The sequence below is a fragment of the Andrena cerasifolii genome, chromosome 1, assembly GCF_050908995.1.
Source record: "Andrena cerasifolii isolate SP2316 chromosome 1, iyAndCera1_principal, whole genome shotgun sequence".
NCBI lineage: Eukaryota > Metazoa > Arthropoda > Insecta > Hymenoptera > Andrenidae > Andrena > Andrena cerasifolii.
This window is the reverse complement of record NC_135118.1, coordinates 23143753-23159491: the sequence shown is the minus strand read 5'-3', so window position 1 is coordinate 23159491 and position 15739 is coordinate 23143753. Positions and strand designations below refer to the sequence as shown.

Sequence of the window (15739 nt, the reverse complement as noted above, 5' to 3'; positions counted from 1 at the left end):
GGCGATCGACAACTGCATGAATCATCGAAAAACCGAGCGCCTAAGAATACGAATGACTCGACCGATGCGCTCTTCCGACGTCGAACGCCGATTAAATTATCGACGCTTTCTCGGAGCGAATCCTTCGACGAGTGTCCTATTAAATCCTGCTGTTATTCTATGATAAATAAACACGTGGCTCAATCAATTACCGAGTTCTTTCACGGTGAAAGGCTGTTCAGTAACGTTCCCGGCGCCTTTCGTTCGGATTCGCTCGGAATTTTTTTTTTTTTTTATAGAAGAATCCTTGCACAATATTTGTAACGATATAACGATGGTACTCGGCCGTATAATTGTGTTTATAGGGCTGGTGCAATTGAAAGCAGCGCGAACGAGCAATTCTGCTCGCCTACACGGACGTCTATCAATAGACTCTTTCGTCAGGCCCATCGTGCAGTCTTGGATCGTTACGAGTTCTCAATTATGCGCGTCTTTCATATATACATAGATTTGCGTATCGAGGGGCTTGATTGATCGAACGTTGCGAATCATCGTCATCGCGCCGTGGGAGACAAGCAGCTCTGAACCGTGGACACACTTGGAGGGTGAAAACTTGGTTTAATCGAGGGTGTGCTTGAATAGAATTCACCGGACGGAATTCTAGCTTGCTGTTCTCTGTTAAAAGTACGCGAAGCTAATACTTCCATGAAAGTAATCAGCAGACGCGGAACGCGAAGCAGACTGCACGAAAGGGAAAAAGTACAGATCCAAAGTATGATACATTCAAGGCGCTAATTTGCGCTGCAAGATGGCGAATGCACAGCGAAATTATACTGTTTCTTGCTGGCACAAAACCTTCAAGGCTTCCCTTGAACCTCGTTAATGCGCATTTGATGATCAGATCCACGCTCCAGTGCCAATAGTTGAGCGATTTTCGAAACGTACTGAAATCACCAGCGGGAACCGACGTCCTTTGAACGTCCCCCTGAATGCGTCGAAGGACGCGAGGGCCTTGGAGCGTTTATTAACGCTCTATTAAATGATAGGAAAGGAGCCGCGGATGCGGACTTCGCCAATCACGCAGGAAAGAGTAGCATCCCTGAACAGCTCCTCGCCAACTCCCTTCGCGATACGATCCCTCGAATCAACGCGTAGAATTAATTACCCCGTGGCAGCGACAGCGGCGATATTGTTTCAAATACGATTACGTGCTGGCGGTGCAATTACGAAACGGGAACGCCGAACGTCATTAATAAGGGCGCTTCGATGATTAACGAATTATCGCGCCAGGCGATCTCGACGAGCTTGTACGCGGCTCGTTTTTATTGGGCGCCGATCAATGCGTTATTGCGCATCGGCGTCTTAAGGAGATATCGGGGCATCTGCACGCATTCGTTTTTATCGCAACGAATCTGGCACGCACGGTAATAGAGCACCTCGAGGATCTTGATTCTATTCAATATCTGGCTGACGAATTGTTCATTCGGGTTAATGCTTCAGCTTTAAATGGTATGGTGAGGTGTTAGATCTCAGATAACGGTGCAACGTACCTGCGATGTTTCTCATTAGATTGGGTCGGAAATCCAGGTGTGTTCGTCCTTTGATATGGAATTAATTGGCACTGATCGGCAAAGAGAGTTTTTATTCCTTATGGGAATGATTGTCCCGCGTTGAAGACTCGGAGAGATTTAATAATTCGGTAATGAAGAGCGTAAACGTAGGGATAGGTGGAAATATTAGTAGAGCTTAATGTAGAAAAAATAACTGCTAACGAATTCCTGAGTAGTACGTAATCTTTGAAAGTGAACGTTTATTGCCTCTGCGTGAATGGTATATAATTTTATAGCACCTGCGCGCAACGCGATGAAGCTTTTAACACGTCGTTAGTAAGTTACGAATAAAAGTCTATTAAAAGAATTCGCATCATCGACCAGATTTCATGTCAAACCTAGAGGTGTTTAATGCCAAAGGATAGAATGAAACGCAAAAGAAAACAGTGATATTTCGACCGGAACGCGAGAAACGTTTATCGTTGAAACTGACAGTGAAGCTGCTCGGCTTGGCGGATCGATGATAAACGTTTCTCCAGCTGGATCATTAGAAATAATTAACATTTCGCCAATAGTCCCATTCATTATAGAACGTAACGTTAGCCATCGATAATGACCGATTGTTAAACATAACTATTCGTATTCAGCGAGGAATTCTCATTATGCGGTAACCAAGAATTCAAGCGGCCTGCCGCGCAATCAATCCTTTTCATAGATAGTCATCAGACTTTTAGCCGGGGACAAACAGAACGATCTTTTCTATTCTAATGCGTGACGTGATTCGACAGCCATTAGCGAGCGTTCAACGAAATGTCAAACCTCCTATGTCTTTCTAATTGGTTTAATGACATAATCATGGGCGGCACGCGCGAGGTTTCTCCAGGGGTATCTCGCGGACATGGATCACGGATCATGAGAGTTCTTTCAGGGAACCGCATATGTATTAATTATTCACAATATACCGACTTCAATATTTGAGGAGCATCGTTTTAACGGAAACCAGCTGCTGCGATTGAAATAATATTTCATTAATATTCACGTATCATGTGGAAGTGTTGTAAAAGAGCAACATGCAAACCTTTGCAATAAAACACTTCATCAGTTAATTTTGCAATACCTCAATATGTATACCCTCAATTTATATCCCGTAAATAGAAGTCCCGTAAATGCAAAATATTCAGTACCTCCAGCTACTGACGCTGAAAACAATATTTAAAAGTTTACGCACAAAGCAGAAAGTGAGATAGAAACTAACACCATAAAGTATTTATAACGTGAGTCGAGATAAAAAAAATAATTGCGCTCAATTTTCCACTAACAATAAGTCAATCCTAAAATCACATCCTCCTACCAATAATGCTCTTAAAAATCAAATTCAACTGCCATTACTCAATGCGCGTGATTATTAACAAGCCATTAGTTACTAAAGCTCACCAACAAGCAGAAATAAAAAAAATAACAAGAGGAAAGGCGCACGCCCGACGATAGGAAATATAAAAACTCTCCCCTGAAAGAAACGAACGAAAAAGGTACCAGGCAGATGAAGAACACTCTGGCATAAGGGTGTCCCTGTGACGGGGCACAGCAGCGCGCGGTTTCGCGCGCCAGCGGTAGGGGGCGGGAGGGGGAGTGCCCAGCCCCCAGAGCGGCGTGACCGAATGCCAAGCCTGGTTTAAGAAACCCTTTCGGGCCGTAAGACATTCGTAGGGGCATCAGATGGCATGGCCAACTGCAGCGTATTTGAAATGTGCGAACTGCAAGTGCAACACTTGCAATTACTGGCATGCGAGCGCACGCGCCCGCTGAAAGAACAGTGCGACGGGATCCACCCGAGAGGCGCGGACACGCCACGCCGCCGGATGCGCTTACCCTTTTTCGCAGATTAATGTCCACCTTCGTGACCGAAAGGTTGGCGTATGACCAGTTCAACGACCCATGTCAGTTTGACGAGAAACAGCAGCTTTACGGTCAACGAACCCGCCCGGATCACGTCGCTGCTTCCGTTGCAAGACACGCGCCCGAACACCTATCGTAACTGCTTGCACGGCGACTCGATCGCGGCCGTGTCGGACCAACTGTTCCTGCCTTAAACAACTGATCTCGCGTTCTTTGTCGACGAAACTTCGATGGCGACCTGTTGGGGTCGACTAGGACTTCGCAGGTCGTTGAACCTTCCGCGCGCAGGGTGATTTCGTTAACCGCGGCTCGAGCTCTTTGCGACCGGGAATGCTTCCTCTGGGACTTTCAGGCGAACTGGTGGTTGCTACGCGTGTTATTGTAGTTGACTAGGGAATCATGTGTGTCTCCAGATTTGTTTGCTTCCGCGAGAGGTTTGCAGCAAGGAGGATCGAGTTTAGGTTTCTTTGCTTTAACCCTTAACTGGTATACTGTTTTTGGCAAACGTGACTGGTATACTGGGGTCGTGGCAGACCCCAAATAAAAAAGGACACAGAAATTTGTAAAGTCGACACTAGAGCAGCCACTATGAATATTTTCATCTTAGATAATGTGTAAAATAATAGAAGCGTAGAAAGTTTAACTATTATTATAAAATTAATTAGAAATTCAGTTTACCAACTTAGACAACCGAAAATTGTACATCGAACTTTGGGTGCTTGGGGTCACGGGCGACCCCAGGATACCAGTTAAGGGTTAATATAGAGGCTACTTCTCAAGAAATTCGAGATTGTACAATGTTAGATGGCTTGAACCTTTATTTAGGGGATGTTGATTCGGTTAACGTGCATTGATTTAAATTTGAGTGGGAGATAAATTTTTAGGTCTCGATGGGAAAAGAGAGGGGAGTAATGGAGCTTCTCCCTTCGGTTTCATGGAAACGTTCGCGTTGTATTTCGACGATTAAACAATGTGTAAACGCTGAGAGAGCTTGTTCGGCTTTCAATAAACGGTATATCCGCCATGTTTGCTAATAGGTATTTGCGCACCGGGCGATTAATATTCGGATCTATATCTATTCTATTATCGTGGAAATGAAAGTTCACCATTTGCCCGGCTCCGCGTAATGAATTACCATTTACTTCGAAACTCAGCAAATTTTCGAATAACGTGGCGGGGATCAACAGCGTACATATTGTCCTAGAGGGGGTGAAATTCAGTGGTGGGCACATTTCAAGTAAAAAGGTTGGTATCAAACACGAAACTATACCCTGGTAACTACTCCTTTTGGTCCAGATAGTGTAACTGATTACGTTATCAAAGCAAAGCGATGGATTAACAATTCGAGATGTAGGAATGAAGGCTAATAACTAATCAATAATTCAGATCACTTCGTCTATCGTATATCTCAGTTCCGCTTGTACTTTGCTAGTCCTTTAAGAGAATATTCATCACGCAACTGCAATGCAATGTACCTCCCCCGACCGCTCAAAAAATTTAACAATATTAAATACTCTACATTGTGCATCCATAATTGAACAACGTAGGAACAGACGCGATACGATTCCAAGTTTACCAACTGTCCTGCGCATATTCGCGCGAACAAAGGCTCTGAGGGACTCTAACGTTCCTGAATCATCCCCCGTGCAATTTGCGTGTTCGTTTGAAACGCATCTTTGGACAGTGTATCGCGTCACTGCGTGGATCTGACGTCGTAACTATTCTTCGATCCTATTAAGAAGCGGGGACACCCCTAAAACCAAACCTTCCTGTCCCACCACCCTCCGGGGAGTTTGCGCGTGACCGTTTAACGATCCGCGGCCATTTTGGGCACATGGCGTCGGCGTCGCTCGTCACGTCACCCCCGAAGTGAGCGGCTTATCCGGAAACTGCGAAGGAACCCCTCGTTCTTATCACCAATAACAGATGGCGGTGTTGGTTCTTATCCGGTTTTTCCAAAGACTCCCTCAACCATTATCAGTTTCTTTGTTAAAGTGCACAGACGAATACTTTGAGATTCTGTTAGCTGAATATGGTTTATAGAGTCAGCCTATCGGCGTTAGATGTCCCGAGTCGCATTTTGAATTAAGAATTCGTGACGAGCAACCCTCTTGGGGATTTAATAAATCGGAGGTAAAGACAAAGTAAAATTGATTTTTAATCACACTTGATTATTAAATCCATGTTTATCAGTTTTACCATGCTTTCTCTTTGAGAATCCTTAAAGAACTTCCTTGCAACGGTGCCTCATTTTTTAAACTGATCTTCCAGCGATTTCAGCAGCGAGGCTCGCGTTAAGGGTTTCGATTTTCTTACCATTACAGGAGCCTTTGATCAGCCCCGAAGGAATCGAGCCGATCGCTCGAAAATTACACGCGGAGCGTGGGCAACGTTGTTAAAGGAGATCGGGAACGGATCTTAACGACGTGCCGCAATTTCGGTGGTTCGTTATAAATCGACCGGAGGGAAGGGCTCGTTACGCGGTACACATTAAACGTCGCGGTGTTGTGGGCTTAAAGGACGCCTCCGTGGCATTATCGATTTAATTGCCGCGGGGCTTAATTGTAGGGGATGAAGGGCGACCTTGCGAAGGGCCTACGCAACGTTGAGACCAAAGTTCGAGGCGGCCGGGGACTTCCGTGAGAGAAGGTAATTACGGGAGTGACCTACCTCAACGAGGTTCCCCTTGTCAATGAGGAAATCTTCCCTCCGCGTGGCCGGGACCACGTGATCCAGTTTTCATTCCTACATTTTAAAGAGGCTCGACCGTTCTCGCGTCTATTTCCGATTGTCCTGCGAAGGTGGTACTCCCATCATAATTCCCAAGCGACTTGTGATTTCGATGGGTGAAATTTCACAGGGTTTTGATATACAGAAAAAAGCACTCTGATTTAACTGGAATACAACAGAGCTAAAAAACAGTTAAATGTGAGTGGAAACGTAGGTGTGCGACTCTGTGGCAATGAAAGTAAATTTGAAATACACTAACGAATACTGGATATTCAAGCTTGGAAATGGAAAGCCACTTGCAAACACTCCAAAAGCAACAGTGACATCAATTTTGATCTACTATAGAAAACAATAACTGCGAGTTCTACAAAAACGATTGACAAAAAGTGCACCGATGGCAATGTTGGTACTTATAACGCTAAAAAGTTCACGACCTCTTCGAGTACGTACCCCTTATAACTCATCAGAAAGCGGCAGAACGGGGAGGGAATAAACGTGGAGAGAAAGTCCGCCACTATTTTAAGAGGCGTCGGCGCCTGGAAAAGCGAGAAAACGAAATCTTTCCGCCGGCTAACCGGCGTGTTTCCTTCGATGGGAAATCCGTGAAAAGTCGTGATTGAATTATCCTACTATGCCGTTACCACACAGACGGCGAAGGAAGGTCGGAGGGGAGGGAGGAAACAGCCGGCTGGCTGGCTGGCGCGGCCGGGGGTGGAGAGGAAAATGAGAGAAAATAAAATACATACCCGGCCATTGGCGCGACTTCGTTTCGTACATTTTATTCGAGCCAATTGGATTTATTTATGCGGGTGGCGGGTGGCAGCCGCTGGTGGGGGGTTGAAATGCCGGAGTGGAAGGCGCAGTCGGTAAAGCAGTTTCGCCTACAGCTTTCCACCCCCACCACGCCCTTTCGCTGTCCAGGATCTGCGCGCTTTATTGTATATTTAATTCCGTCGTTGTTTATCACCGTCCCGTCCCGTGGCCTCGTGCCGGAGGCTCGAGCAGATATTTCAACGGGGTAAACGCCGTTAACTGGATAAGAACGGAGTGGCTGGAGGAACGGGAACGACGAGAAGTTCGCTGAGACAGCGTTATTGCTCTTCGAATTCCGAGGGCCGGGTTCACGGCGAGAATGCTTTCTCATTGGGTGACGGTTTTGGGACACGTTGTTGCAGGGGTTGTTTTATGGACGAGTACAGGTCAATGCTAATGTGACGTTATATTTCGTACAGTTAGCTCTGAGGATGTATTGTCGCCTGTTTTAAGGGTGAAATTTGTTGATGGGGAACTCGAAGTGTTATTTGAAGCGTCAATGCTGCGGAAGGGTGAAGTGAAGATTTTAGGTGAAAAATATTTGTTCGGAAATGCATTAGTTCCCAAAGCCAACACACTGATGTTGTAATCAGGGCTTGAATAGGTTTCAAAAATAACTGTTTCAAACTGTTGTATGAAGGTTCTGACTGAAAGAGTTATGAAGAACCTTTATTCGGAATAACCGTTATAAAGAACCTAAATATCAGACTATATAAGTATAAGTTACGGTTCCTATATAGTTCTATAACTTTTATTTTTTAGGTTCTATAACTTTTATTTTTTAGGTTCTATAACTTTTATTTTTTAGGTTCCAAAACTTTTATTTTTTAGGTTCTATATAAGTTACAAAGCGTTTATAGAACCAATTCTTATAACAATTGTACAGAATTTTACAGTAAATTAAATCACAACATATTACAACTATAGATTACTGTGTGTAATCAAATTGTTTAAAAATTATTATAAATAAGTTATGAATGTTGTTTTTTTTTTAAATCATAAAGTACACAAAGCGCCCCATGTTATTGCAAAATCGTTTTTATATAAATCGACTTGTATAACTGCAAAATTCTCAATCGCGTTTCCGCCGTACCTTAAATGTCCAGGTATTGGGACATTTACCTTATGCCACTGTGTAAATGAAAAAGCATTTTTAAAAAATCGCGTTGCTCTTGTTTCGGGCTCGAGGTTGGCAAGAGAAGTCAACGACTATAATTCGACCCCGACGAAAGAAAGGGCACGTCGCGAGAGGGAGAAGGCGGGTTGCTGGCTTACTTCCGGTTCGTCTATTCGCGTCACCATCCGGCACGAGCTGCATTCTCACGCTCATTTGCATAGCCGGCTACACATCAATATTCAGGGAGGCCAGAAAACGGGCCCGTTTTGCATACTGGACCCCCCGCTCGTGTCATTTCTTCTTTCGCAGGGACCTCGGTGGGGCATCGCATCCCTGAGAAAAAGGAATTGGGAGCGAAGGGATTCAACGAACGATGGAATTCAATGTGCCAATCGGTCGATATCTGAGGGCGTCTTCGATGAACCATGGGACTAACAACTGTGCAGATATAATCGAACGAACACTCGGGGGAATCTCTAATATGATGGAAGAATTTGCTGAAGAATTTGTTCCCTGTTTTAAGACGCTTTAAACGAGAGCGGACAGAGTCTTTTGGAACTGAAGAGCCCTTGTAGAAAACAAAATTAAAAAGAAATCTTTTTATCGGAAAATGTTCTACGTACCACTGGTAATACTAATAAGCACAGAATTTGATTTTTGGCACTTACAGTGTTTTTCACAAGAACTCTTTAATATATTCAATTATAGACACAGATTTAATTAGGCGCAGTTTGTAAGAGCAGAATGGCTGAATAAACATGTGACGAAATATTAATCGTATTTGGGATACCGTACCCTTTCAATTCGCAAATCTATGGTATCGTACATGCAGTATACTAGGGAATATTCAATTATTTGTGGGCTCGATGTATGGAGGATTTTCATGGATTAAGTCTGTTCATATTCATGGCAACTGAATACAGATATACCTACCCCTAAACAACACTGTAACACTTTTCGCACGGTGGACAAGGATATTGGACCAACCTCCCCCAAACGTTCTATTTCATTCAAACATACACTCTTCCTCTACAACCCTTAAAATTAACAAGAACTACCAAGAAATTCCACCACTCGATATCTTCCCAGAAACATTATTGACCTAGAAAACGAGCACAACAGTAGAGCAGATACAGGTCCAGCCCCAGCCACCTTTCCCATTCAAAACTGACATTGGTACTTCTCCACAACCCTTGCTGCAGAACTCGATCGATCATCAAACGAACACCAAGGAACACCTTTGGATCTCGTCTCCCAAACACTATGCATATCCCTTATCAGAATTCCAAGGCTCTCCCTCTTCCACTCTTTCCCTATTCCACCCCGTATCTTCACTACTCCCCTGTCCCCTTGCTAACCCTTCGGTAGGATTTTGCGCGACAAAAGATCGCGGAGGAAGGCGCGCCGCACACAGGCGCTCGCGCGTCCCCGAAGTGAGGAAGGAAGGTGGGTTGCGTAATTTAAATAATTCAAGAATGACCCTGACCCCGGTTAGGCCGCTGGCTGACCTGCAGCCGGCGATTACAATCACAATGCAACGCCGAGTTCTCAGGGTAAGACAGGTAGCACACCGAGTCCCGCATACATTAGATCGAAGCCATCCGCCATATGTATAAATATGCGCCATATCTGCGACAGGCCGTGATTTTATGCACGAGACGCGGTCCGCTGAGAGTAGCCTGCGCCCCACCGAAAGAGGCCCAGCCTCTCCTCTTCTTCGAGCTAGCCCCCAGTGTAGCTGACACACATTTAACCGGACCGCAGCCGATTTGCATAAACGACAACCGATATATCCCGTAGAGCCACGCACCTTGCGAATATCCCACGGTGAGGGATTTCCTTCGCGTTAACATACGATCGAGCCGATCTCGAGCAAAGATTCGTTACCCGATGAAGAGGAATCGCGTGGTGGTTCGTGTGAATTCCTGGATCGGACAGAACGGGAGGATGGTCTTGGAGATCGGCAAGTAGGGTGCCGGAGAAGGCAGTTGCGCATGGAAATTCGTGAGAAATCGGGGATGAAGACCGTTAGAGGCCTGCGGATGCCAACCGAAGGCGGGATTTCGGTGGTACTGGGTCACGAATTACGAGTTGGAATATTTCATGAGTATCAAGTTGTATGCTCCGTGTCAGATGTGGGGCAGCTTCTGGTACACTCTCTCGTGTGTATAGAAGGCGCAGTGACTTATGGAAAGAAGTATAAAAGCGGAGCCTTAGAGAGTAAAGTATCTATATCCTAATTCACGGGATCTCGATATCACGGAGGATCGATAGCTATTAAGGGGTCATGCTCAGTCAGGAGGCCGAAAAAAGGATGGTCTTTGGAAATTTTTTACTCAAAAGCTATAACACATTTCTCAAAAAATCTTTTTTCCTTTTAAGGAATGCATCTAGTACCGTGCATCGTAATTTTTTTATTTAAAAATATTTATCAATGACTAAGTTATTGTCCATCACTCGAAGCTTCTCTAAAAAAAATGCTTCTGCGGTGACCACTGCTGCTCGAAAGTCGATCATCTAAAATAAAAAATTCAAAAGAATTTACTAAAAAAATCCAGCGTTCAAATACTAGATAATATAATATAATAAGTAAATTCTTTTGAATTTTTTATTTTAGATGATCGACTTTCGAGCAGCAATGGTCATCGCAGAAGCCTTTTTTTTACAGAACCTTCGAGTGATGGACAATAACTTAGTTATTGATAAATATTTTTAAATAAAAAAATTACGATGCACAGTACTAAATGCAATCCTTAAAAGGAAACAAGATTTTTTGAGAAATGTGTTATAGCTTTGGAGTAAAAAATTTCCAAAGACCACCCTTTTTTCGGCCTCCTGACTGAGCATGACCCCTTGAAGCATTCACGCTTTCCCTCCCTCGCTCAAGATTACTTCTCCATTTTCCTATAAGAACAATGGGCCGATCAGTATCCAGCCGAATTGCCGTATCCCGTTTCACGTGATCGATGGCGACCGATCATCCCGGGCCGGGATCGCGGATAGGTAGGATATTTGCATCCTCGATGCTGGAAACCAAACACTCGAAGGGTTGAAGGCTGGCATGCAGATGAGCCGGCGTGGCCGCCCTCGAAAACGGATGTTGGCAGTCTGCAGCTACGTAGACAATAGGCCAGTGCCATTATGTCCGTCGAATCCTAAAACCCCATAGAGTCGTTCTTCTCTGTCTATTATCCGGCTGGTGGCAGGCCACATTGTGTATCCGGTCTGCCACGGGACCCCGGCTATTGTCGGCCCACCTAATTATTCGCAAATCTTCCGCTCGTTGCCAGTACACCCCCACGCCACCCCGCCTCGCCCGCCCCCGTCGCCGTTGCTCTCGACATCGCGAATTTCCGTCTTTGGCCGAGTCTGGTTGTTGTTCGCGTTTAATTCAGCCCCCAGTTCGAACTGGGTGGCTTGCGGAACGATCGTCTCGCTAAAGGGCTCCTTCGAACTCGAGGTTTTCTCGTTCTGGCCTCGGCGATTGTTCGATCACGTTGCCAGCGCGCTTTCTTCGAGCTCGCTCACAAGGGGCGCGGATCTTTTAATGTACAGCGGAGGTATTCGATTCCTTTAGGGTTAATTCGAAGCTAATTGCCGTCGAAGGGGATCGCGTGCCGGTTTTAGTGGAAGCTTGGTTGTAATTCGTGAAGGTTTTGTTTCGCGCGGTGAAAGAATTTTCGGATTTCCCGTTCAGTAGAATTGCTGTCGGTTGGAATTAGTTCGGTGACGTGATTAATGAGTTTGCGGTGGATCTGATGGGCCAATGTTAACGACTGACTTGGGAATAGTCAGTGAAAGTTAATATCGTGGTCTAAAGGGGTATGATTCTTCCTGGGTTAGTAGCGATAGTTCTTTATGCTACTTTTATTTCGATGGATGCTGGAAGCGTAATATTTTAAATATCGTAGTTACGGCAACTCACAGGTTTGTTCGTGTAAATTTGGAATATGTGTGGTTGACTTTCGTGCATATGTATCGCCTGGATTTACTAACAGTGATAAGAACAATAAAACTACCAACATGTGGTGGTTAGTGACCCGAAAATTTGTGAGTCACTGTACCTACGCGAGCAATGCAACTCTAGATCAATTTCTTGGTACTTACCTCAGGATCAGTTGAATCGGGGCGTTGAAAAGCGTATAGGGGCGCGAGTTTGTCGTACAGATTTACTTGATCGTGCAGTGTTTTGAAAGGGTTCCTTGTACTGAAGAAATCTAAATCGACGTCCAGAATGTAAGGCGTGTCTCGTTCAGGCAAATACTGGCGTAGAGCAGAGCTGATAGCGGTAAAGTCGTCTCTCTGGAACATGACAAATTTATCTCCCTTAAAATTTCATAGGCGATACATCCAACTCCTTAAATACTGGACACTATCATCCACACTTGTGTCACTAAATGTCACTCGATCACTAAACATTTAATGTCCCTACTCCGTTCGCTACATACACCATTCCATCCTAACGCAATGAGAACAGAAATACCCTGAATCAACGTTACTCCCCTTGAAGCTACAAACCAATTACCCTTCAAATTATTTCCCAACATTAAGGAGTCATGCTCAGTCAGGAGGCCGAAAAAAGGGTGGTCTTTGGAAATTTTTTACTCAAAATCTATAACACATTTCTCAAAAAATGTTTTTTCCTTTTAAGGATTGCATCTAGTACCGTGCATCGTAATTTTTTTATTTAAAAATATTTATCAATAACTGAGTTATTGTCTATCACTCGAAGGTTCTCTAAAAAAAAGGCTTCTGCGGTGATCACTGCTGCTCGAAAGTCGATCATCAAAAATAAAAAATTCAAAACAATTTACTTATTATATTATATTATCTAGTATTTGAACGAAGGATTTTTCGAAATATTGATTTGGGAAAAAATGGCTGATGTTTAAAGTAAAAGTTTCAATTTTTATCATAAATCTTGCCTGATTTTCGTCAATTAAAAGAAAACTAAGCATCGGATAAAAAAATCCTGCGTTCAAATATTAGATAATATAATATAATAAGTAAATTGTTTGAATTTTTTATTTTTGATGATCGACTTTCGAGCAGCAGTGGTCACCGCAGAAGCCTTTTTTTACAGAACCTTCGAGTGATGGACAATAACTCAGTTATTGATAAATATTTTCAAATAAAAAAAATACGATGCACGATACTAGATGCAATCCTTAAAAGGAAAAAAGATTTTTTGAGAAATGTGTTATAGCTTTTGAGTAAAAAATTTCCAAAGACCACCCTTTTTCGGCTTCCTGACTGAGCATGACCCCTTAATAGAGATTACAAGTAAACTAAATTCCCCTTTGTTCAACATCTTCAACCCACCCCATTGAAGGAGACAGTGAACGGCGAAGAAACACTTGGCCCGATTACCAGTAAAAACGACCAACGAACGGCATCACGGGGACCCCCTGTTTTGCGACTCATTGAACGCAATTTGCAAACTTCGCGGGAACGAGGCTGGCTGAGGCATGGCAACCCGTTCCCTGGATATTGTTCGAAACGAGGCGAAACGCTCGGCTGCAACGGGGGCAGCGGGGGGAGGGCGCTTTTTGTGACGCGCAAAAAACAATGACTGCACTCGAATTAATCCTGTTAGAATTGATACTCGTCCCGGCACCGGGATCGCAATTTGCATGCGTTCACAACAATGGAACACAACGGCGCCCGCAGCGGGTCGCGCGGAGGGTTGCAGTTCGTCGATCGAGAGGGTGGAGGCTGGCAGGAGGAAAGCCAAAGCCAACGATCACTATGGTCAGCGGCTCTCAAACGTTTAATACGACCTTCGATGGCCCCGGCTGGCGTGTTTTTTTCCCCATTCGCTGCCTCGAGTGTCCGCGTAATGAAATTTAATTACCGCCTCCTCTTCCACCATTTCCCGCGGTGGCTGAGCGAAACGGAGAGCTGGGGTGGCCCGATGCAATTTCGGCCGAGGGCACGGGTGAGAATGGGACGATTTCTGCAAAGGATTTCCATCGAATGCAGATCTTATCGCGGGGAACATGCTCCCAGTAAAGCACTTTATGTTTGGAATAAGCAGTTTCAGTAATTAGGTACTTTTAAGCACTCGATTGGAATAAAACAAGTATCCTGGTTCTCGAGAGAGATTTGGATGAGTCCGTGAAATTGTATTATTCGCAAAAATATACAGACGTACAGTATTATCAATTTAGAATCATGTAAAAGCTGATAACAGTGTTCATTGATGGATAAATCTGCAGAAGAATTGCAAAAATTTGATTCCTATAATAATTATTTAATTATGGTATTACAAGAGTTATTCGCCACCATATTTCCTTTCAAGGATTCCACTCGAAAGAATAAAAGCAGCGTTTCTGCTGAAAATCTGAAAAGCTTGGTGACCACACGTTGACCAAACATTAGAGGTGCCTCCACCTCTCCCCCAAAATATCCATTCCCCTGGGACGTATTCATTTGCATTCGTCTAACGTCAGCTTTCTCGTCGCCCTCCTTCTCGCTGCAGCAGAGGGAGAAAACGAAAGGGAGAAGAAAGAACGAGGCCGATGGTGTAAGCAAGACCGATCGAAAGAGGTGCGTCCATTTTTTTTCTTCTCTTTCTTCTTTGCCCCGGTGACAAAGCATCGTTCTTTTACGCTCAACTACCAAAGCTCTTTCTGACTGAAACCCGTTTCCCGTTTATGCGAACAGAGCTAGGCAGGGCGATCCTGACTGGAATCGAGGAAGGACAAAAGGCTCTTGCGGAATCCCCGTTGCGCTTAAACCAACAGCTTTACCCAATGCACGTATGCCAGACGTTCCTGTGACGTTCGCAGACAGGCAAACATCCGATCTTCGAGCATTTCCTGATCGATTTCCACGGTTCATCTGCTACGGAGATGCCAGCGATTTTGATTACTTCTACTTGCTTTCAGACCGATTGGATCTTCCCTTTTACATTCATATTCCAGCGCTGCATCTTCCCACATCTCCGTGTTCGGTTAAATTGATCTTCAACGCGTCAAACATTCACAAATTTTACAATTATTACCGATCGAGGCTTTCGTGTGAGTCTAAGCTGTGTCAGCCAAGAAAACTTGCTTCTCCAAATCTATATGAATTAAAGATTGTTCTAAGAAATGGTAGCTATAAATTGCGAACTGAAATTTTGAAAGTTCCGTTAAAACGTATAAGTACGTGAGACTTGGATCATTTCATGGAGATAGAAAGGTAGTTCTTTAGCGAGGTGTAGAGGTAGATGGAGCTTTCTAAATTGTTATTGAAGAACTCCGCGGGATCGATGGCGGCGTCATTTACTTGAGCACTTGGGCGTCCGTCGATGCAAGAGCAATGGCATCGCGCAGGTGATGCATGAGGACGGCGGATTTGGGAATTGGCTGGAGCCGCGGCCCCGCGTGGCGTTTGTGAAAGCGCAACGGGTCTGGCGACATCGCGCCACTTCGGGTCAAGACAATGCGCCGATTTGCATGCAGCACTGCTCGGCTTAATTGCGCCCGCGACGGTGGTGTGATGGACGACCGTCTGTTCGGTAAATGCGCATGGAAATGCCTTCGGTCTGGCCTGCCACGTGCTTCGCCCGCTCGCGAGTCATTCCCGCACCGCGGACGAAAATATCCGCCGAAATCGAACCGACGCGGATTATCGCGTTATTGCACTTTACCCAACGGGTGCAACGCCC

At 44.7% G+C, this 15739-nt stretch overlaps 1 protein-coding gene across 3 annotated transcripts in view; it reads right to left on the bottom strand.

The window, feature by feature from the left end:
* The window catches only part of LOC143370484 (UPF0489 protein C5orf22 homolog), a 683248-nt gene that overhangs the window by 262777 nt on the left and 404732 nt on the right, over positions 1 to 15739 (bottom strand). For all 3 annotated transcript variants that reach the window (XM_076815684.1, XM_076815674.1, XM_076815694.1), the window contains exon 3: positions 12193 to 12387. In XM_076815684.1, the coding sequence (XP_076671799.1) occupies positions 12193 to 12387 (195 nt within the window). The remainder of the gene's footprint in view (positions 1 to 12192; positions 12388 to 15739) is intronic.